Below are 23355 nucleotides of genomic sequence, written 5' to 3' on the forward strand. Positions count from 1 at the left end.
AGATATCACTGACCCCATACTTTGTAAGGAGCCCTTTCAGATATGAAATTATTTAGCAGGTCTAAGAGCCTCCCACTTTGCATTTTGAGAGAGCAAACATGAATTAAACTTCCAGAAATACTCTCCTAAGGTAGGATCCACAATATCACGAAAATAAAAAGAATCTGCCCCGATGGGAAGAGCCTGGATCCCACATCCCTTGAGTGCATCTATTCCTGCCTGTCTTTGAAGGTCTTTGTTACATTTCTCTTCCCTGGGTCAGCCTTACAGTAGATTGTGAAGATAGCAGCATGTGTTTGGGGAAAAGAAAGAAGTGTTATCAGGCACATGAAAAGCGCATCTCCCAAGCCCGAGCTGAGAGAGAGGAACGGGGTTAGATGAAAGAAGAGATGATGCAATTCCTTTCAAAAGGAATCTCCTTTCTTCTGCCCTTTTTCCCTTTTTGAGATTTGTAAATATGTGGGCAATTTTTCTCAACCCTTTCACTTAGCACCTGCTTTGGGCTAGGACCTGGGACCTCTCCAATGCCCTTGATCCCACTGGGCTCATTTGGAAGGAAATTCAGACAAGAAACCAGATTATCAGTGTCCCAGATTTATCTAACAGGTTGGACAAAACGCTCTTACTCACCTGGGACTGGCCGTCTCCCTCCCTCCCTCCCTCCAGCAGGAACCATTCATTAATGGGCATTGCCACAAAGGCAGTTTGATGTGAGCGATGCCCAGATTTTGCAGTCAAATAGGCTCTGAGGAAGCCCTGATCAATGCTAAAGCTCTCAGGTGTTTTAAACGGGAAGGAGTCTGCCTAGACTTCACTCATATTTTGAGATCTGGATTCATCTCCCCTTGAAGTCATCTGCAGTCCCCATGACCTAAGCATCCTTCACATCATGGTGGACCTGTCTCAGACAGTGCTGCTTCTCACCTCACTGCTGGGGAGCCATCTCTCAAGAGCCAGGGTGGCTCTTTTCTTGACAGTGAGACAGTAGAGCTGGTCACAAATCAAGTTATATGAGCAATCTAAAGACAGGAACAAACCTCTTGCCTATGGCATTTGGACCTAGCCCAGTTATGTTATCCGAGAAAGAGCCAAGAGAGCTTTGCAGAGTTATGTAGCTTCTTTGGCTAGGTATGCACCTCTGAGTAAGGAACTCCGCTCTGGCAGGGCAGCTCCATTTACCATGGAATGATTTCAGCAGGAAAAGGGCATTGGCAGGGTGGGGAAGGGTGTCCTTACTTTTGCAGATAGGGATCTTGTTACTCCATGTCCCGTCCTTTTGACACTCAATCTGGAAGGAGTCGCTTTCCAGGTTATCCTGTGCAGAAGATGCCAGTAAAAAACACCATCAATGTACTAAGCAAGGAAATGCTGCTTTCTACAAAAAATCAAATTCTTGGTGATTTAGTCAAGATATATCCAGACTCCCTGGAAGAGGATTTTTATAGCTAAAAATCATAATAAAATCGTAAGAAGCGTTCAAAGAGTTTTCTTTTGCTTAGTACCAGCAACTCAGTGGCATGCTGAATGCAGAAGAATTGGAGACAATTGTTCTTATTCTAGGTGCTGGATTACTCTGGCCAAAGGTGGGTAAGGAAGCGGCTCTGCATAGAGGATGAGTCTGGGAAGAGGTTAAAGAAATACTCAGATCCATGTTGGAAGTCAAATCGGGCTACTGGTTTGGAGGGAAGACAGCCACCACGTGAGTCACTTGCACTCCCTGTGGTGCTCAGCTGTTTCCTGGGGATGGCCTGCCAAAATCCCAGCCCCCTCAACTTGCTGAAGCATTCACAAAGTCCCAGAGGACCACCCGGCCAGCCAAGGCTGGCCGCCCACGTGCCCGGCCGACGGGTTTCCCTGGAAGCTGAATCAGAGCCCACTGAGGTGGGGAGCAGGCAGTGTCCTGGCAGCTCCCCAGGGGATTTTAGTGACTTTTTCTCTCACGGAGGTGCCAAGCCTCGTACCCTCTGAGCTGGCCAGCTCCAGAGGAATGCTAAGAGGATGGCTCAGAAAAGTGCCATTTCCTCTCTCCTCCTGCTTCTTTGGAAGGGAGTGTTTGTGGCTTTCAAAGGAGGCTTCGTCCTTGCCCTAAGGAGGGGGGAAGGGTGGTGCGTGGGTCGAGTTCACTCTCCCAAATGGAGATGCAATGGCTTTGGCAGGACTGAAAAGCTCCTGATGCTCAGGAAGGAAAGAGTCTTATTTTGGGCACGCAGAGACAGGTGGATCAGAGGAGAGCAATGACTGGGTATTGGACATGCCTGAGAAGCTAGGGAAGGACTAAGCTAGCTGGTATAACAGCACCAGGGGGATCCATTTGGCAAATGTGTAAAAATTGGTGCAGTGAAATGGGGAATAGTCTCCTTTCTGTGCCTGCTGTGGGGGGGATGAGGAGTCACAAATGCTGTGTCAGATGAGCCCACTGTAACAGTGATAAAACCCCTCTAACAGTAAAGGTGGATGTGGCCAGGGAGCATCACCCCTGTTTAGGAGAAAGGACTGCATACCCTAGGGATATTTGGGCACAGCCCATCAGCACACCCTTGGGGGCTGAGCTTGCCTTGGGTCAGGGGATGGATTCCCTGGGTCCCTCCAGCTGTATGACACCACATATGTCTTGCCCATGGTGGGCAGATAAGTTGATGGCAGGAGAAAAGCCAGGTGTTGCTGGAGCCTGGCAAGGCCTGGTGGCAGTGTGTGATGATGTGTCACACCATAGTGCTTGGGTCTTGCTGCTCTAAAAGAGCACTCCTCTCTTAAATGAGGAAACAGGGGTGCTTGAGTCCCTTCAGATCCCTGTCCAGCAGAAGAGCTCTTGCTTTTGCAGTGATCTAAGATGAAAACATGAAGGATCCCTCCCTTCCTACTCAAGTGCCCAGCTCTATGCCATTGCCCTGTACCTTCAGTACTTTGTATCCGGTGTTGCAGCTGATGACAACCTGGTCTTTGAAGGTGTACTTGGCTTGGGAAGGCTCGATTTTCCCATTGATTGGTGGTTGCACCAGTGGGCATGGGTTCCCTTCAAATAAAGAGCAAGCAAAGCAAAATGAAACTTAGCTGAATAACTGGAGCAAACAGAGAATCCCAGCTCTACCATCCTGTCCCCTTGGCAGTGAAGCACCTCTGTTCTGCTCTCTGCTATTAGCCTACACTACCAGGGCTCTGCTAGGCTCTTTCTGCCCAAGGAGAGGAGGCTCCAGGTCTCTGCCCCAGTCCTGGGCTGGTTTTGGGCGTTACAGGCCTGGGAGTGAAAAACAGTAGCTTGTGCAATTATCCTGCCCAGAGCTGCATTGCTTTGCAGTATGGTATCATTTCAGGGCCCAGCTGGAGTAGGAAGAAAAAGCACCCTTTGAAGGGAGGTCTCCATGTTATTTTATTCCTCTCTTCTTGTGATCTCTGCCACAAATCCTTTCCAGAGACAGGATCATGGACCACCAAACCCACAGTGTCCACCTGCAGGGTTTACAAAATCCTTCCCCTGCCCCAAGCCTAGAAAATGGAAGAAAACAGCAGGATTTACCAATTGCTGTGTATGATAGCTTCCAGCCCCTGTTCTCTCCTGAGTTGTCACTGTGGAAGAGGATCTGCACACTGTTGGTTTGCGTTTCAATGAGTCCCGGTGATTTCTCTCCACAGAAAGGGCCAAACTCCCTATGTCCAGCTTTGATCTGCCAGGGGAAACAAGAGTGGGTGGCTTGAGTGGGTGGCTTGAGGAGGCACGAATGCTGGGGACTCACTTCACCCTGAGGCTGACGGTTGGGGACACTTCACTGCAGTGGGGTCACTGGAGCTTTTGCATCATGTGGTGATGGGACGTGAACAGCTTCTGGGCCAAGGACCAGAAAAAGGGTCATCATTGCCTCAGAAGGGCAAGATCAGACATGGTGAGAGAAATGGGTTCAGTCAAGCATTGGGCTCCTCTGGCTTTATCACCCCCATTTAGACTGGGGCAATTTCGGTCCTATCATGAGGGACCAGGGACCATCACACAGTAATACTGGGGAAATGATAGGAAGAGAGAGCAGGACAGGGGGAGCACATAGAGCACAGCTCACCTTGATAAAGTCATAGGGACAGGTAACCTCGGGGTGGTCTTCCACATCGAAGCTGTCCTCGAAGCTCAGGGTGATGAAGAAGCCTTCCTCCAGCTCGATGCGGTACAAGCAGTCTGAGCTTTTGGGGTAGGGGCTGGGGAAGTCAGCGCTGGTGATCACCCCACTCCTCTGGGTGAAGAGGTTGTCACTGCACTCCACTGAAACACAGTCGCAGCTTGCTCAGTGCCTGGCCAGCCGGCATCCAGTCCTGGCCATGCTCAGAAGCCCCTGTGGACTCGCCTTCCCAGTACTTGGCTTCTCCCCATATCCAGCCTCCCCTGCATGCCCCATGCTCAGCCTGGGCAGGTGGTTACAGAGAAGTCCTCTTTGGTTTTTAGCCCCAGTACAGGGCTGAAAGGGCTGTTGGCTCTCCTATGACCCTGACTGACACTGCGTGCACTTTGAAGCCCCTGTGATAAGAGATGCCCGGCAGCTCAGCTTCCCTCATCCCACTCACAGATGCATCTTTTTCAGACCCTTCTTGCACCCAGCTACCTGCCTGCTCATCCCCATAGCAGGCACGGAGCGGGATCTGCTGGGTGGCTCAGTGTGACAGGGGAGCCATGCTCATGGCTCTGAATATGGGTCCATACAAGAAGGACCCAACATAGCCATCTCCAAACATGCCTTTGACATGGAGGGTCTCAGGGTGAGAGCTAATCCCAGTTTATCTAGATCAGCTCATTCAGATTTAGAGCAGAGGCTCAACTTTTTCATTTCTCTGTCTTGAGTAGGTCTATAGAGCTTAGATGAGGAGTACCAGGGAAACCACTTCTCCTTCCCATGCAAGATGACAGCAGGCCTTGGGCACTCTTCAGTCCCAGGCTATTGTAGGGGAAGAGGTCCCTCCTGCGAGCAAGAGAAAGCAGTTTTGCCTGTGTTTTGCAGCTCTGTGGCCTGCTCAGGGCCCCCTCTGTGTGACCATCCCCATGTCCAAGCTGTGCCTGGATGGTACCTTTGCAGGTCCTGTTGTCAGAGTGGAGGATGTAGCCAAACCTGCAGGAGCAGTAGTACCCCCCGATGTAGTTGTGGCAATAGTGGTCACATGCCAGCTCCTCATCGCTTTTCTCCAGGCACTCGTCCACATCTAGGGTGGATGGAGAGGAGACAGAAAGGAAAGAAGGTCACCCTGGGACCCTCTATATATCCCTCTCCACTGAGGCATTTATCACAGGAACTGAGAAATCTGTTATCCCAAGGGGTGGATCATGTTGCAGACATGGCAGGGTGGAGAAGGGGCAGAGGATTACTGTAGCTGCTGGGAACAGGTCCTTGGCAGGCAAGGCTTTGCTAGGGCACACAGCCACAGGTACATCTCGACTCTGCAGCCTCTCTATGTGTTGCGAATGCCCAGTGATACCCCAAGGAGCAGGGTCTGGGCTGCAGACAAAGACCTCAGCTTCCCTTATCGGGTCCCTGGAAGTGAGGGCTGGGATGTGATCCTAGCCAGGGGATCCAACGGGTAGTGAATTTGTTACGCTACCCTGACAAGCTAGTCCTGGAGGCCAAGTGCTGCTTACCCACGGCTGTGTAATGGGCATCAAAGCCAGTGAAGCGTTCCTCATTGGAGAAGTCGGATCTGAAGGTAAGCCCCATGTAAGGACCTGGAGACAGGATCACTTGTTGGCCAGGGGCTTGCTCTGTGTCTGTCGTCTCCCTGCCACAGAAAGTTGCCAGCTCTTGGTCTTCAGCTTCAATCTATTAGCAGAAAGATTGAGTTGGTGTTTGGCATGGCTCAGGACTTGCTATCTGGACTCTGCTCAGCACTTGGCTCTGTAGAGGAGCCAACTGAGCCTGTGCGGTACCAGACATTCTCACATCCTCCTGCTCCCAGACCGTCAAGTCAATTTATGTGGTTTGGAAGAGCCTGTGGAGAGTCCTCTTCGTTAGTGCTTTCACCTCAGCCTTCCACACCTAGCCACACTGGGCCACAGGAGAGCACTGTAACCCATTGATCTGCCTGGCTGCTCAGAGCCTTTTCCACTCTATGCTTTCTGCATGGGAGGAGATGACTTTTCCCACCTGTACAAATCAACAGCCCATCGGCTGCCCAGACACTCAGGGCTAAGCTGGTGATGAGGAACCATGAGGCTTCGGGAGCTCCAGTGCTGCATGGTTTGCACATCCTCCTTTGCCCCAGCTGCTCCGCTCCAGCCCAGTTCCCTTTCCCTTGCAACATTACCTCCCCTCACTGCTGCAGAGGTCAGCAGACTTGTCCGAGCCTCCTAAGGCTGCCTGAGATTTTCCAGCAGGTCAGAAGCACAGCTTTTGATAGCTACAGGCTAAGGACATACTACTCCAACACAGAGCTGAATTCTGGGCTGCACTGTAGTGCGTGTGTCCTCCTCACCCCTGCACCCTCCGTGCAATCGCAGCACCTCAGCATGTTCCCCTGGGTGCCCCATCCTGCTCTGCCCTGCACCTCCTCAGCCTTCCCAAGGTGGACTGCAGGTGGGCGATCCAGGAAGCCTGGCCACCTTTGGAGAAGCAATTTCCAGCTTTTCCCCCTTCATTACATCCTGAATGTAGAGAGCTGCTGGGAGTTTGTAAGGAGAGGGTGCAGGAAGGGATCCTGTTTGGGAGGTGAGGTGAGAGCGTGGGCAGGTGCTGCAGAAGACAGTGTGTGAAAATAAGCCCCAGGCTATGTCATTCCCACTTGAAGCTGCCGGTTCCTGAGATGCCTCCTCCTTCCACCTAAACGCTCATCAGCACAGCAGCATCTGTCTGATGGCTGCAGGGCCAGGCGGTGTTGCTGGAAGGGCACTTGGACTCCCGAGGAAACTCTCTGCCCCTCAGCCCTGGGGATGCTGAGACGGCAAGCAGAGCAGACAACCTGTTAGCAGTGCCAGTGTGAGAGCTGGAGTCACTGCATACTCTGGGTGGACCAGACATTAATCACTTCCACTTGGGATGTCTCGTTCTCTGAGGTTGCTTGTTCTCTCCACACCACATGGTCCCCATGCGTGTCCCCGTTATCACCGCCCCTGCCTGCTGGGAACAAGCCATGCACAACCTCACTGCTGGCCCATTTAGAGAGGCTGCAGCCCATGTCTGGTTTGCATCAGGTCAGTCAGGTCTAATTTGCAATCATCTCTAATTTGCATCCCCCAGGCTGGCCTGCACATGCTTAGTCTCGTCCCGGCTGTCCCTGTGTGTATCCTTGCTGCTCAGGTCCCGGCCAGTCCCAAATGTGCAGCGCCAGGCACATATTGACTCAGAGCTATGTCCTGTGGCCCAGTGGGCGCTGGGAGAAGCCAATGGGCCAGCATGTCCAGTTGCCATCCTCACACGCTCACTAGCCTCTATTTGCATACCTTTAAAGCATGGCCTTGTTGGTGCCTGGAGGCCCAGCAATCCCTGCAGAAAACCCTCCTGCCTTTTCTGGAAACCCCTTCCTCTCCTTTTTCCTCACTCTTTTCCCCAAGAACATTTCAGGTTTGAGTCCTTATGATCCCATCTTGGTTTCCTGCTATTCCACCCCCCAACCCCCTTCTCAGTCGCAAACGCTCCCAGCTCCAGTGCCCAGCACTGTCTGCTTTTCCCCAGGAGATTTGAATATGAATAACCACTCTGCGGAGGAATGCGGGCTCCTGCGAGCATGCCAGCCTGCCGCCGCTCACGCCAAGTGGTGGCTATTGAGGCCACGAGGAAGAGAGCAGCTCCCTGGTGTGAAGAGCAGTGAGCCAGCAGCCGAAGCGCAGCGACTGCCATGAAGCATCTGCAGAAAGTGGCCTGCCTGGCCAGGGACCACGCGGCATTGCAGGGCCATCCTGGGCTCACCTTGGACTCGGTGATGTGAGACCCTCCTTGTGCTGCCGCCCCTGGCTCCCATGTCAGCCACCGGTGCCTAGAGACCCTCCAGACCAGAGCAAAAGGGGAAATTTCCCAGGGCTGAGCGTACAGGCGGAAACTCGCTCACGCCAGGGAAAGACGACATGGAAATGGCAACTCTGCACGCCTTGACATTGCCTGCAGATATTTTCCATACTCTCATACGAGCCAGAGCTGGCCAGAAAAGAGAGAGACTTTCCGATGCTAAATTTTGAGAATTTGGAGAAAAAACATGCATCCCACATTGGGACAAAAACCCAATTCAATTTTGTGTGTGTGAATGTGTGTGTAAAAGAGTTCTGAAACAAACAAACAAACAAAAAGTTATTTGGGGTCCATCTGGTTTCAATCACATTAAAATACACTGTGATGCTTTGGATTTTTTTTTTTAAATCTAAAATAAAGAACGATTTGGAACAAAATATCATCTCAAAGTGAAAATTGGGCACTGCTCCCTCCCAAAGTGTAAAAACCTGGCATTTCAGCCACATTGAAAAGTGCACTGTTTTTCCTTCCCCAATGTGAAATCTTGTCTGAGGCAGTGTGAATACACGACACACAGCATCTTCTGTCCGAAGGAACTGTTTCCAGCCATCTCCTCTATTTTCAGGCCAGCCCTAGTTGTCACCTCTGCCTGCAGGGACGCGTGAGCTGCGGCCGCGAACTCATCCCCTTCCCACTGGCCCGAAACCGCGCCAGAGCCACTGAGCAGCAGGATGCAGCGGGAAGCCCTTCCTGCGCAGCCCTGGCCATGCCCGGGGTCCCGGCCCGGGGGGCTGCAGCTGAGGGTATCCGCAGCCCCTTATCTGTGATGTGTCCCATGCCCTGAGACACAGGGAGCAGAGACAGCCCTCCGGCAGTAAACTAAACAGAGAGGTCATCCTCCCTGGTTAATATTTGTTGCTGCTGCTGAGGACTGTATACTTTTTCGTAGATCATTTACATCCAGCGAGCAGGCTGGTAATTAAATCCTGGTTGTTTGTTTGGAGTTTCTCCCTCTAGGGTCATGATGTCGACGTTTTCACTAGAGAAGATGTGTCCCTGAGGGAAATATCAATTGCCGAAGAGAAATTCCCTATAAAAATACGCTGAAAGAATCCTCCTTTGAAAAATAAAGTATAGCGACACTCTCGTGCCTTAAATTTACCCTTGCAGAAGCTGGACAAGTGAATGCCCCTGCCTCCTGTTGTCTTTCCCATTTCCGCTTTGCTCCTGAGCCCATTGTTAGGATTTCTCTTCCCAAGGAAATGGAAGGAGACGGGGTCCCTCCCTGAGCTGGGGCTCTGTCCCCTGCATTTTGTCTTGGACTGTGACTAAGAGTTTGGCGTGATGCAATGGGAAGCGGTGAAAGAAGCCGCACAGCCCCAGTGCCCCATGCACATTTCCCTGCTGCGGCTGGAGGTCTGGGGCACCCTGGTTTGGCCAAATGCTCATCGAGAAGGAAAGCCTTCCCCAGGGCATCAGCTCCTGAAGAGGCTGGAGCAGCGATGCTTCAGAGATACCTCCTGCAATGGGTGAGTTAACGAAACTTCCCAAACCCCAAGTGGAATTTGGCCTGGCGGTTTGGTATCTGCCACCGGAAAAGAGCACGAAGCTGCAATAAGGAAATGTGGCCACCACCCCCACACTCGGCCCTCCAGGAATGCACTAATTGGGCTGATGAGGGCAAAACATACCGCTTGTAATATATATAAATGGCTCATTAGGCAGAGAAATTGCAGTCCCAGGCTGAAGACACTGGGAACATGTCATGGGGAGGAGATGCTCAGAGACAGGGAAGGGCACAGAATAGCCCTTGTGGAGTCGAAGTGCAGGAAAGACGACAACACCCAGATTAACAGGGCTTTTGCAAAATGACTGATGATGCTACTTACTGCTGGAAACAAGGCTTGGATGGGACAGCCCAAGTCAGGAGCAGAAGCCTGCATCTCAGCTTCCCAGAGATCATCTCTGAGTATGCATGCATGTTCTCCTCAATACACGTCCATCCTCTCCCTGATGTGCTTTTGGAGTCCTTCAGCATGCCAATGTGCACCTGAATTCCCACAGGAACATGCACAGCAGCTTGGGGAAAAGCGCTCTCACTGCAATGGGACAGGGAGGATGGGCAGCTTCTGCTGGGGACTTGGCTTGGCTTTTCGAGATTGTCTCCTCTGGCGGTTTTGCTGTGCCCACATGCCCTAATTCTCCAGGATGCCTGGGCTGGGCTTGCTTCTCCCGGGGCATGTGAGACAGGATACCAGGGCTGTGGTGGAGCCACTGGCTCCTTTCCCTGGCTGTTCCTCACTCTTTCCTTCTGGGGCTGCATTGGAGATGACCACAGCCCCTAACTGTGCAGGCAGTGGCAGGTGTCACTGGGCTCCTCTGGTCAGAGCCATCATGATGGGAAATGCAGGCAGCAAAGCCCTGGGCTCTTCTGTCCTCCTGGCTGCCTCTGGGATACTTGACATGCTCCACGTGGAATTCCAAAGCTCCAGGGCCCTGATTACCCCCAGCTGAGCCTGGCTGACAGCACGACTGCCCCCCCCCCCCCCGCCCCGCCCAGGTTCATGCCAAGCCCTGCTTTTTGGTTTTCTACCCTCCCTGCTCTCTCTGAGCAGACAAACAGGTAAATGGGACTGGCGCGTGGTCCCCGGTGCCCCAGGCTGCGTGCGGCCCTGGAGGTGGCAGCGGGCTCTTTCCCTGGCCTCACTTGGCACTGCAGGGGCCGCGACAGCACAGATTACCCACAGTCTCTGCAGGGACCGTGGTGCTTGGCACAAGGCCACAGTGCAGTTTGCAGCCCTTCCCTGGCATTACCTAAGTGCTGAAAAGCAGGCAAATATGGGCTTCCCTCTCTGCCAGCCTGCGGGCAGGAGGCGGCAAACCCCAAGCCGAGGACGCCGCATGCAGCGCTGGTCTGTGACGTGCCCTGAATGCCTTGCCAAACCTCAGGGAGATGCGGCTCCATCACATCGCAGAGCTTTCACAATTGCCCCCGAGCCGCTTCCTGGAGCTGGGGCATTAACTGCTTGCTCTCCCCGAGCACGATGTCCCTGGCATGGCTGTTCCCACTCTCGCAGTTTGTGCTTGCAGGAGTGAAAGGAAAGCCCTATGGCATGTGCTGAAATCTACCAGGCCTCAAGCATGTGCCATCCTGAATTGGGACCCAGTGGCAGGGCTTGGGGTGAAGATAGGCAACCCCACCAGGACTGTGAGCCTGCAAGGACTCATCATAGGCTGACTGTGGGGAAGTCATCTCACCAAAGGCCCTGCCTTCATCTTCTTCATTCCAGAACTTGGTCCCAGCCATGCTGCCAAACTTTCAAAGGCTGATTTAATTCCAGGGCTTGACAGAGTATGTGCAAAAACACATGGATAGGACCTCAGGCTCAGTCTCCCTGACCAGCTGGGGGATTTAGACATGAAGGCCCCTCAGAAGTGAACAGGGAACAGCAAAGCCATCCAGCCCCTGCGTGAGCTGTAGGAAAACTGCAGGCTACTTTGCACACTCCTTCTAGCAGAACCCATCTCCCCATGGTTGGCCTGGAAAACACCTGGCACCTCTGTGACAAATTGACTCCCACATGGGGTGAACACCAGCCTGGCGGTGCTCCAGACATATGACCCAAAGCTGTGACAGCTGCTTCCCAAGAAACCCTGAAAAACCACATGGAGGTTTTGAATCACAGCCTTGGAAGTTCCTCTTGCTTCGCCCAGTTCAAGACGCAGAAATTCAGCCCAAGCTAAGTCCATCTGTCCAGTCTGGAGCAGAGTTTCACACAAAAAGCCATTCAGATTTCATCTTGCAGCTCCCTGCCTCTGCCACAGTGCTCCCCTATGACACTAGTCAAGTCACTTAACCCACTTTTCCTGATTGCAGCCACTGCTTTCTGGGTGCACCAGGATAGCGCAGCACTTGTGGCACCCTGGAAGGGAGCCAAACTCTGTGCAAATCCAGGTGAGACCACCCCAGGTGATGTATCCCAAATCATTGGTGAGATGGACCCGAGGATGCTCTGCAGGTCTGTGGCATGGTGAGGGCTGAGGGAGAGGCCACAGGGGAGCAAACATCCCCCTTGTCCTGGCAGGGCTGGTGCAGCGTGTGGGGTGGAAAGCTGGAGGGTGGGAGTCGAGAAGAGAGCACAGAGCCCAGCGTCCACAGCTGCTTATTCCCGGTCCCTCCTGGCCCTGGCACACAGTTCAGGGCATGGATCCAAAAGCCTGGGAGAGGCTGTCTCCGACTCACCAAGGTCCTGAGTTCAACTTCCAAAGACAGCTTGTATGCTGGTGTTTCCTACCTGTGCAGGGCTGACCTTCTTTGGGTGCATATTTTGAGAGGTGATTGTCCCTCATGTCCCTTCTGGCTCACTCCCTCCCTAACGCACCACTCACAGCCTTTGCCATCTCCATTCGCACAAACAATCCTCCTGGCCTGTAAGCATTGCTTTTGAAGCTGCATATTCTTTTTATATATATATATGCATGCATATATCTATATATATAAATAAACAGCTATTGTTTTAATTAGCCATTGTTTCAGAGCTCTGGAAACTGTTCACTTCAGAAGACCACCCCGAAGGCAGGGATCTGTGTATGTTTGAAGCTTGGCTTCCCCTGAACTTGCCACTCAAGATTACTTTCTACACTGCTCCAGAGCAGGCATGTGGATGACTGAGAAGGTAATGAAAGCAAAGGCCACACATGCACAGTTGCTTTCTACCTGTCCTGAGCTGGGATTTTGTTTTTTCTTGCCTTGTACTGGGACTATTTAGCCCTGGTGTTTGACCTCATTCTTATAGCAGTGAAGACAATGAAGAGGCTGACAGGAGAGTTGAACAGAATTTGGATCAGGGCCTTGTTGAGGACAAACAAGCAGAGGAATTTCTTCACACACACGCGTAAACACATATTGAACCTGTGCAACTCTCTGGCACAGGATGTTGCAGAGATTCATACATGAGTTCAGAAAGCAACTGGACAAATTCATGGAGGGGAAATCTGTCAAGTACTGGCAAACACAGAGATGCCACCTTTGGCTTTCTAAGCTGTGATGAGCCTCTTTACTGGAACTGGCAGAGTATTAAAGAGAAGCACCTATATACATTGGGTCTATAACTATATTCTACAGGCACTATTCCGTTGGCCTCTATCAAAGACAGGGCATGAGCTGATTCTCTTTTCATGCCTTGTACTGATGATGACGGAAGCTGCACACACAGACCCAGGGAGGGAAATGGCCATGAAGTCATTTGTGTGCTCTCCTTACATTTTCTTAGCTGGTGGTTTAGCAGCATCAGGATTACATCTCAACCTAGTGGAGGAGCTTACAGATCCCCCGTAATCCATCCAGATGGACATTTTTCTGAACATTTTCAACACAAATATAATTCCTTGGTGGAGGCTCTGCAAGCTGAGTTTCAGCCTGGAGCAAATTTATACAGCTGAGATCTAAATCCCTGTGAAAAATACCGCCTTCTTATGGAAATCCAGCGGCAGGGATAGTTACGATGCCAAATTGGCACCATGGCCAAGTAACAGGGAGCCTTTTGAAAAAGGAAAAATGAGCAGGGGGTGAAGGGTGGGAGGAGGGGTAAAGCTTGGAATGGGGAAAGTTTCCAAGAAATCCACTCCTTGAGCCTATTGGGTTTTTAAAGTAATATATCTCTATATATGTCCCTGGCCCTTCTGCTTGGAGAAGATCCAGGAGAAGCAGAAAGAACTAATCAAACCTCAATAAGAACTGTTAGTAGCAGAAGGAGCGCCAGCGCAAAGGGGAAATTGAAACAGCAAACAGCAGATCCAAGAGGACAAACACAAACGTTTGCTTCATTTTCTTAGTGCAAGAATGAAATAATAATTTTGCTTAGCTGGCAACTAGTGTCAGGGCTGAGCTCTATGGCTGCAGACCTGGACTGACACTCCACCTGTGTCTGTACGAGGGGCCGAGTGAGACCTGTGCCTAGTTTCAGCCCTGTTCAGCAGAGCTAACATTGAAAGTGCCTGCTTGCTACAGCTGGCCCAGACAGCAGCAAACCTTATCTAGTCCAAAGAGAGGGAGAACCTAGCTTGTTCTAGACACGAAGAAGAGCCCCGTCTGGAGATATGTTTCAAGGCACAAGGATGCTCTGAGGCACAGCAGTGTGTGGCCCACTGTGGTTTCGATGAGGTCTGCTCTGTGCTGAAGCGGGCCGAAATCTTCTGTCACTGGTCATGACAGCTCCCTGGGAACATCCATAGCTTGTTTATGCTGTAGGTATCTGTGAGAGATGGCCTTGAAATTTGGATCTGAGCTGTGAAATGGGTTTGCAGTGAACCCAAGGAAGCCTTTGGGTCTGAACCGTGCTGCTTGTGGGAGGAAGGCCGTGGACGCAGATCCAAGCTTGCACACTCAAGCTCAGGTCTAAAGCTTCCCTCTTGCTTCCTTTGGGACTGGATGGGATGTCCCAAGAACCTGTAAGCACAGCTGGGAGCCCTGGCTGTCTGTGGGACACACACGGCCATGGCCTGGTGAAGGCGCACAACTCATCAGGCACTCTCCTTGCATGTGTTTGGCACTACAGTAGCACAGGTTGGGGGTTTATCTCCCTTTCATCAGCACTTAGGTGCCTAAATACCATTGTGTTCAATGAGAAGTAGGTGCCCAAATACCTTCAGAAACCTGGGCCTTTGTGGCTAAGTTCTGAACCTGAGTGTCCCACTCACTGGTTAGTCCAATGTATGTTATCTTATCTGTGCTTGCCCTGTCGTGCACTGGACTGACAATTCTTGTACCTAATAAATGGTGAAAAATAGTGTGTTCCCAGATTTTCCAGCACTACCCTCTCTCAGCTGGCCAAACCAGTCTCCCTGCTACCCCTCCATTTGCCCTGTGACACCACAGCTCACCTTTACATAGTCGTATTCACAGAGGTAGGATGACTCCAAGTCAAAATGCATGAAGTAGAGCTTGATTCTAAATCCATCGGGCACAGAAATATTCCATGTCATTTCCGAGTCACTGGGATAGGAATCCGGGAAGTTCGGGGACTGGATCTCTCCAAACATATCTGTCAGCTCAATGGCATCTGCCACAGAGAGCAGAACAACACAAAAGGACCAAGCCAGACGGTACCTGGAAAACACAAAGGGAGATCAAATGAAGCTCTTGCAATGCCAAATCCTGTCAAGAGCTTAGTCTGTTTTTCCAAGCAGGTCGTGTAAGGTGTCATGGTAGAGACGCTGGAATCTGGCCGTATGACTAGGGGCAGGTCCTAGAGGAGCAGGTCCTGCAACATCAGGGCAACATATGGGGCGTCTGTGTTCAGGGCCTGCTCTGTCCCAGTCTAAATGCTTGGCAAGTATCCAGTTCCCTGATGCCACGGTGCCAGGCAGGAAGCGCGGGATGGCTCCTGGCCTTGCAATGAACAGAGCTCCCAGGTGCATTTGTGCAGGCCACTGCGCAGGACCCACTGGGCATGGGAGGCTGGGGCCAAGGCTGCAGCTTGCTAGGACGCTTTTTAGCACAGGGCTCTGGGATACAGCACAACCACCTCTCTCCTCCTCCATGCTCCAGAGAGGGAAGCCTGGGGGGGGGCGCAGATCTGGTGTGAGGTGCTGGGTGGGAGAGGAGATGCAGTGCTGCGTTCCCATGAGCAAACTCCATGCTGAGTTGCAGGGAGGCAGGATGCAGGGTGCCATGCAGCCGCACACGGGAGGGATGGGAAGATCCTTGGAGAAGTGTGTAAAGCAGGTGCAAAAAACCACAGCAAGGGCTCTGATGGGCATCTTCATTTAATGGAAGAATAAACATAAGGACACTTAATAAAATAATGATGCTTTCTAAATCAGTTTAATGAAAGCATCATGACAGTAACAGCTAAGTATTATTATTATTATTATTACTGTTTAGCTTCATCCTGTCAGATTGGGATCGCTGACTCTCACAGCACAGCTCTTCGCAGCTGGGCAAGTATAACCTAGCATGTTCCTTCTCCTCTCCTCTCCTCTCCTCTCCTCTCCTCTCCTCTCCTCTCCTCTCCTCTCCTCTCCTCTCTTCTCTTCTCTTCTCTTCTCTTCTCTTCTCTTCTCTTCTCTTCTCTTCTCTTCTCTTCTCTTCTCTTCTCTTCTCTTCTCTTCTCTCTTCCGTCTTTCTCAGGGCAGCTCTCCCCCAGGTAGAGAAGCACACAGAGGTTAAGGTCCTTAGAGTTCTTTTAGCATCAAACTCAATTTTTAAAAATCTAAGCCTAAAGAGTTTGCCACAGGCACCAACTTGTTCGTGTCAGAGTTGGGCAGAGTAGGTAGGTAAATCAGCAGCAGTCCACCTGACCTCCCACCAGCCTTGAGCTCCATTTGCAGCACGAAAGTGAGCATAAAGGGAGCATTTCTCAGTGCAAGGGGAGGCGCACACAGCTCTGCTCGTTCTGGAGGTCCGAACACAGAAGTTCATACTATTGCACAGGAGCTAGAATGAGGAGCACAGCTTACGCCCTTTACGTCCAGTGGAGTGCACATAGGAAAAGAAGCATACAGAAAATTACAGCCATTAGAGAGGAATATTTAGACTTTTAAAAATAGGTGCTAAGGCCTGGCAAAGACTTGTAGGTGTGTACTGCAGTTGCTGGAACTGCTCACATACATATGTACATACAGTTTCAAAATTAGGGCTCAACGGTGAGGAAATTGAAGCTATGTAAGTGGATTATTTTTAACCTGTCTGCGTTCTTTCGAAACCAGGGCAGTGTGTTACTGGGGCTCATTTCTGTAGTGCCATCACTTTCCCCAGCTCTTGGTTACAAAGCAAAGTTAATGGGAGCTGAAAAATTTGGATCGATTTTTCTTTCAAGCAGAGTGAGGTTGAACATGCTTTTTTCTGACAGCTTGTCTGAAACCACAAAAATGTGTGAAGGGAAAATCTGTTTCTCTTCTGGTCAGAGTACATGCACAAGGGCTAGATGCTCATCTGGTGTAAATGGGTATCACCTCCTTGACTTGAATGGGTCTTTCACTGGTGCAATTCCTCGCTTTCTCTTTAAACAGAGGAAGGAAAATAACATCAAAGTTTCCCATGCCAGGAAAGTCTTATCCTTATGCAAAAGTGAAAACTGACCGTGGTGTGCACAGAAACATGAATCCCGTGCAGCGCCTAACTTGCACTTTTCGGCACGCGCTGCGCACATAAAGCGCGGCACTGCAGTAATCTCACGCTCCCTTGCTGCGAACCCAGCAGCCCGCGCCGGCCGCGAGCGCCTCGCAGCCTGCTCGCATTCCTCCGCTGCTCTGGCACACAAGCCGCGCTACAGCGCGAAGGCGAGACGTGAGCAATGCTTTGCTCGCGCGCAGACGGGGAAACCGAAGCCACGCTCATCAAAGGGAAGCGCTCTCCAGAGGGATCGCCCCTCTCCCTGGCCTGGCCCGGAGACAACAGTGTGCAGGACCCCGGGGTCAGTGCGTCCGGTAGGTACTCACCTCATTTTGCAGCTCGGAGAGTTTCCCGGTCGGTTTGGAGCGCGGGGTTGGTTGTTTGTTTTTGGGGGATGGCTTTGCCTCGTTCCAAGCGCTCCACTGTCCGCCTTATCTTTGTGCCGAGATTTGTGAGCGTGTGAGCGTGTATGTGTGTGTGTCTGGAGTTGTCTGGCATTTTCCATGCAGGTCACGCCTTCCCCTGCCTCCAACGGTTCCCCACATCCCCACACGCACACACACAGACCTGACGGCATTGAAACTGTCCTCCCCTCCGCCAGCCCGCTCCTGCAGTCCCTCCTCTCGCTCTGTCGGGCTGCCCGATGCACTTCAGCAAAAGCCAGGGGATTCAGCTAAGTTTTTGTCTTTCTTAATCTCCAGAGTTGTGTGTGTGTGTGAGTGTGTGTGTGTGTGTGTGTGTGTGCCCATGCACATTGTGTTTTCTCTTTTTTCTACAGGCTGCTTTGCCAGATGGCTAAAATTTGCCTCTCAATAGGGACAGAGGCTCCAGCAAAAACAGAAGGCAAGAACGTGTGAAAAAAACCTGTGCAAGAATAAATAGCTTTAGATGTGGTTCTGCAGCTGGGATCTACACTCAGGACTTGATTTTGACTTCTCTGCTCTGTGCTGAGGCTGCCCAGGGTTTGGGACTTTAGTCTGTCTTCCAAGAAACTTTCTAATTGTGACAGTCTGAAAAAAACAGAGCCAGTTTTCAACCTCCTGAAAAGCTCAGGAATTGCTGGATTCAGCATTTTGTTTGGGAGAAAAGAGCAGCTCTAGGTGCCAGCTCTGTTCACAACTGAGGACTTTAAACATTAGAGCTACAGGTTTTGATCCTGACTCCCTCCTATCAAAGAAACAGTAAAAACATGAACCCCCCCCCCCGAGCCACAGGAGATTCATTTCGCCTCCCCATGCCAGGAACAAACAAACCAAAACCCCACTTGTCTGCATAAGTATTAGGAATAAAATCTGTTTGGGTTGCAAACCAGGGAACAGCCCATAGGAAACCAAAGGATGCAAGTGACTCCCTCGTCCAGAAGTGACACCCTTTGAGACGTGAGAAAGGTGAACTTTAAAGCTGAACTTTAATAGCTGTTTACCAACTTCATCTTGAGCTGGTTAATGTAAACCCTGCAGACATCCACTGGCAGGCACAGATACATATGCAGCGTGTTAAAATGCACACACAAACAAGAGGAGCAAAGAAGCAGGGAAACAAGGATGTGTTGGCACGGCTTCCAAAGTCTCCCAGGACTCACCAGCCCTCTGATGTCAGGCTGTGGCTCCGCTGTTAAAGGGGCAATGTTAACTCAGGCCTCCCACTCATGTCTGGGATGTCTTTGATCCCTCTAGCAATGTGCAGCCCCTACAAAAGCTAGGAGTGAAGGGGACTGGGGGAAAGAGGAGAGAGAGAGTTTTCTCCTTTTTCCATTTCTTGCCTTTGTGCTTTGGGGACTGACATCTCCTTGGCTTTTTGCACAGCTGCTTCGCTTGCTCTTGTGGGTCTCTGGTTCTGCACTGGGGAAGAAATAGTACCTAGGAGACTAAGTTGAGTAAAATAGAAAAGTATGAGTGGAAAAGCACTAAAAAAATAGTGGAAAGGCTCTGCATAAAGGGGAGATCTGGGTCTGTCATTATTCATATCTCTGTTTGGGAAGTTTTAACAGCTCATCACTGTACAAGCACCAACTCTCACTCATGTTAACACACCCAGGCAAGCTGATCAAACTAATTAATATCTAAGCAATGTGTCAAATGCAAGACTTTATTTTTGCAAGCAAGTGTGCTCTTGTCTGAGCCCTGAATACATTGTGATCTATTTTTTCCCTGTCTATTCTGCAGGGTGGGTCCTTCATACCCTCATTTTTCCATCACGACAACCTTCTATAGCTTTTTGGAATTGCTTCTCTAATTCAGGAGCAACTTTAATTCTGAAGTGACATCTTCTTTGCCACTGAGGACACCGGAAGTTGCTGACGCCTCTTTCAAGCCAAATCTCTGAGGGTCAAAGCCTGTGTTTATGCTGCGAGGTTTGTCTGGGACACACACAGTGGCAACACAAGCTCCATGTGCTTTCTGCCCATCTTGCTGGGTGTAGCATGGGCTTAAAGCATCCGCATGGACCCCATAGGCCCTGGAGTGTAAGAGAGCACGAACACCATACCAGCAGCCCTTGGGGCTGATTTCCTGCTAGACTGTACAGGGTTGCTTTGGCACCATGCCTGTCATGCAGAGGGCTTTAGGGATGGAAAACTCTTATTGCAGCTCTTCTCTCCATCTGACCTCTACGGTGTCCGGACTGTTTAGACATCCCCTTCAGGAGAGGGTGTACATGGCCCTGCAGGTTGAGGCACACATCGGTTGGGGCAAAATGAGGTATAGATGCCCAGGCCTGCCCTCTCCCCTCTTGCTGCACCCCCCCACCTCTGCTAGTGGGGTGGAGAACCAGGGTCCATGGCTCTTTGGGGACCTGGGGGCCTGAGGTCTGTGCTACAGCCACCACTCCAAAAAGCACTTCCTGCACAGCTCCCAGAAACCTGTTCCAAATCATTGCCTCCTGGCAGGCTTGGAAAGCCAATGTTTTGCAGCAATGGCCACCCGTCTGTCACAGAGCTGCCTCTGCTCCTGGGCTGGATTAATCCTGGTCAGGCTCTGTATGCTGGAGAGAAGATAGTTCTCTGTGGGCTTGCTTGGCTCCTGGGTCTAAGTCCACCTCACATGGAGTGAATTAGTGCCCTCTGGTTCTGCAGATGCAACTGCTGCCATATCGCAGTTGCTGCATTAAAGCAGAGGGATGTCTTAATGCGCTGCCTGGTGCATGAAATGGCTTGAGCTGGTGGAGTCCAAAAGGCCTGCCTGCTCCAAAGAGCCTCTGAAATGAGGAGTGCAGAAAGGGATGACTCATGCCCGTGACTGAGCTGCAGACCTATATCCTGAGGGGTTTCCTTGCTTCAGTGCCTGTCTCCACATGCCAGTCTCCCAAACACTTTGCTTCATGGAAGTGCAGCCCCCTGCAAGCTCACACTGGCCAGCCTGGACACCAGGGTCTTCTCTGACCACATCTGGCCTGAGTCAGTGTGGGCTCCTAAAGAAGGTTTAGAGGCAGTGGCTGAGTGGCTGCAACCTCACTTTTGCTGTCCCCAAGTGCCTAAAATTCTCTGCAACCACATGCCTCCCCATTTCTTCATGCATCCACACGTATGCAAACCCCATTCCCAGCGCATGCAGTGTCCCACACCACTGCTATGCGGCCCACCTCCCCAAAATAGAGGGAAGAAATCCATTCATCTGGGCAATTGCAGTGCCTCCCTTGGTTATGGCAGCACAGCCTCAAGAGACTCTGTGCCCCAGGGTTGCTGTGGGTCTGAGGTGCCAAGCAGGGGGCTTCTCAGCCATCCAGTAGCCATGTGGGCTTTGCGCTCCAGGTCTTCCCTGGCTGCTGTAGCAATGTAGGCCCTGGGCTGCAGTGTCTCTTTGTGAGGGAGAAGGGACCTGCAAAAGGAAGAGAAAGAATCTGTTCAAGCTGCAGTGCCTTCTCCGGGGCTATTCCCACCTGTCCAAGGGGAGGGACTGCTATAGTGCACCCCAGAAATACTGTCGGAAATGCCCCTACCTGCGAACCCCTCTCAAAACCAGACTCCACCTCCGAGACAACCCAGAGAGCAGGGGTTCACCCCAGCACTGCACTGAACCATACCTCCATCAGTTCTTGGCACACAGCGATGGGCTTGCACTGTGCTCTGCAGGCGAGCATTACTGTGGTCCAGGCACCCTCAAAAGGAGACCCCTCCCCATCACCCCCTGCCCTGCTATTAAATCAAATGAAGTCCATTGCAGATTGAAGGTGCTTGGTCTAAGAGATGGTCTGTGAGGGAAAGGACCCCAAATTACAAGGTTTTTACAATTTGAAGCAAAACTAGAGTGAAAAGAGACTTGCAAACAGCTTTATGTTGGCTCATGCTCAAAGAATAGGGTATAGTGAGTGGTTTGGGGGAGGACAGTTTGTTTTATCCTCACTCCTGTCCTTCTATAAGAAATAAGAAAATAAGTCCTGCTATGTGTAAGAAAAGATACACATTATCAGAAAACTCTGCAGTAAAAGTGACTTGGAGGGCAAAACTCATGTTGGAACAGGAATGCTGGGTTCACCATTCCCTGCCTTGGCATTAGTGGGTACTCGAGTGATAGGAAATAGCAAACTGCTGGGATGGTTTGTCATACTGTCCCCAAGAAATCTGAGGACACAGAGCTGCCAGAAGCCACTGGTGCCAAATACACGGCGGAACTGAGCCAGGCCTGGCCACTCACATTGCCATTTTAATTGTCTGCTCACAGTAAAGGAGAAAAGCGTCATTGAGAGAAGGATCTGGTGCTGACCAGCTAGGACACCAGACAAGATTCACCTTGATTCTGACCTGGAACACTTCTATTTGTTCTTTACCTAAAACATACAGGTTATAAACGGCTATGTCAGTAATGTCAAGGATGTTGAGTCTTGTCCCTGCCTTGCATACACATTATCTGAGGCCTCACCACCAATATCAGAAGTGGGCATGCTGAATCTTTAAGGAGCAGTGTTTTCTTCCCATGTGTTGAAGGGACAGTTGGGTTAAACTGTGACAAATGAGAAGATGGATTTGGACCTGCTTTCTTACAGATTGATCCCATCCTTGAAGAGATCATCCCTGGAGCTGAGCTGCTCCTGTGTCCCCATGATACAGGCCAAGGCATGAACGTAGCAGCGCTGTCCAAGGCTTTTCTTTGATGCTGGGACCAGATCTGCCTCTTAGAAATAATACCCCTAAACTCAGTGGAGTTAGACAGGGATAAAACAGCTGTGAGAGATAAATCTGGCCCTGCAGGAATAAAACAGCATCATGAATGCACAGCTGGAATAAATGATATTACATTGACCATCAGTGTCCTGCAAGAGGCCACAATCCTGCTGTTCCCTGGGTCAGGCCAGCACAGCCCAGTGCCACAGCCGCTCTCAGACCCTGTATTGGGCCCACTGCCACACATGCACTGCTTCTTGGCCTGGCCTGTGCATCAGGGATGAACATCCTGGCAGATCCTGCTCCCTGACAGAGCTGCAACATCTCCTTAGCTCCCTTCATCCTGGGTGCTGGAGGAAAGCCTGGCTTCATGGCCCACGAGGTCTGCTCCCAGCAGCTGTCCTCTGGCTCCGATGGGTTCCTGGAGCCCCCTCGTGGCTCTCGCTGCTGATGGGGCCCAAGAGGGCACCTGTGGTGAGCCATGGGCAGGGCCTGCAGCGCCCCACTGCGAGGTTTTGCTCTGGCTCAGTGCTGAGGAGGCAGCAATGCCGACCTCGGGGGTGTTGCTGGGGGACAGGGTGCAGAGGTGGCAGTGGAGACACTCAGGAGCCTGAGCAGGGCACAATGGTCCCTTTGCACAACCATCTCGCTGCTTTGTGAGCCTGGATGAGACAGGTCCTTTGGTGGCTTTGCTGTCATCTGCCCTGCTGTCTCCTCTGTGGTGTGCTGTAACAGCCTGGGGTGGACATGGCTGGGATGCAGCTACTGTTGTGAGGCTGGGAGGGAGGAAAGAGGGGAGGTACAGTGGTGGGGAAAGGAGGATATGTGAGAAGGACACAAAGAGGTGGGAAAAGGAGGATACGTGAGGAGTGAAAAGTGAGGAGAAACGGATGAAGCATCATGCATCAATGGGAAAAGCATATTTACAGAGATAGCAAAAGTGGATATACAGTGATGGGAGCAAGCAGACACATGGAGATGGGAAGAGGTGGATATACGGAGGTGGGGAGAGGGCACATTCAGAGGGAGTGTACACAGAAATGGTGAAGAGAGGAAAGCTTGCTCAGTGGTTAGAGCATGGGGGAAAGCTATTTGTGATGCAGTTTGAAGCCACCAGGCTTTCCGGGTGGCTGGGACATTTGCCCGGTGTCCTCACTGCTAAAAAGGTGCATTTTTTTCACCTTGTGGCAAGCTGCTCCCTGAGATGACAGCACTGTGGGGACACAGAGGTTCATCCA

General features: G+C 51.3%; 1 protein-coding gene and 1 long non-coding RNA gene across 2 annotated transcripts in view; one reads left to right on the forward strand and one right to left on the reverse strand.

The window, feature by feature from the left end:
• The window catches only part of MASP1 (MBL associated serine protease 1), a 29455-nt gene extending 11652 nt beyond the window's left edge, over positions 1–17803 (reverse strand). Inside the window, 9 exon segments of the mRNA XM_026093552.2 lie at positions 1237–1315; positions 2895–3013; positions 3515–3662; positions 4050–4246; positions 5044–5175; positions 5609–5786; positions 14787–15012; positions 17346–17498; positions 17500–17803. Coding sequence (XP_025949337.2) covers positions 1237–1315; positions 2895–3013; positions 3515–3662; positions 4050–4246; positions 5044–5175; positions 5609–5786; positions 14787–15012; positions 17346–17498; positions 17500–17564 — 1297 coding nt within the window. The 5' untranslated portion in view covers positions 17565–17803.
• LOC112979400 (uncharacterized) lies at positions 17109–17908 on the forward strand. Its single transcript, XR_003258157.2, has 2 exons — positions 17109–17333; positions 17798–17908. It is a non-coding gene; the product is annotated as an uncharacterized LOC112979400 (long non-coding RNA).
• The last annotated feature ends 5447 nt before the right edge of the window (positions 17909–23355 follow it).

This window comes from Dromaius novaehollandiae, chromosome 9, assembly GCF_036370855.1.
Source record: "Dromaius novaehollandiae isolate bDroNov1 chromosome 9, bDroNov1.hap1, whole genome shotgun sequence".
NCBI classification, from domain to species: domain Eukaryota; kingdom Metazoa; phylum Chordata; class Aves; order Casuariiformes; family Dromaiidae; genus Dromaius; species Dromaius novaehollandiae.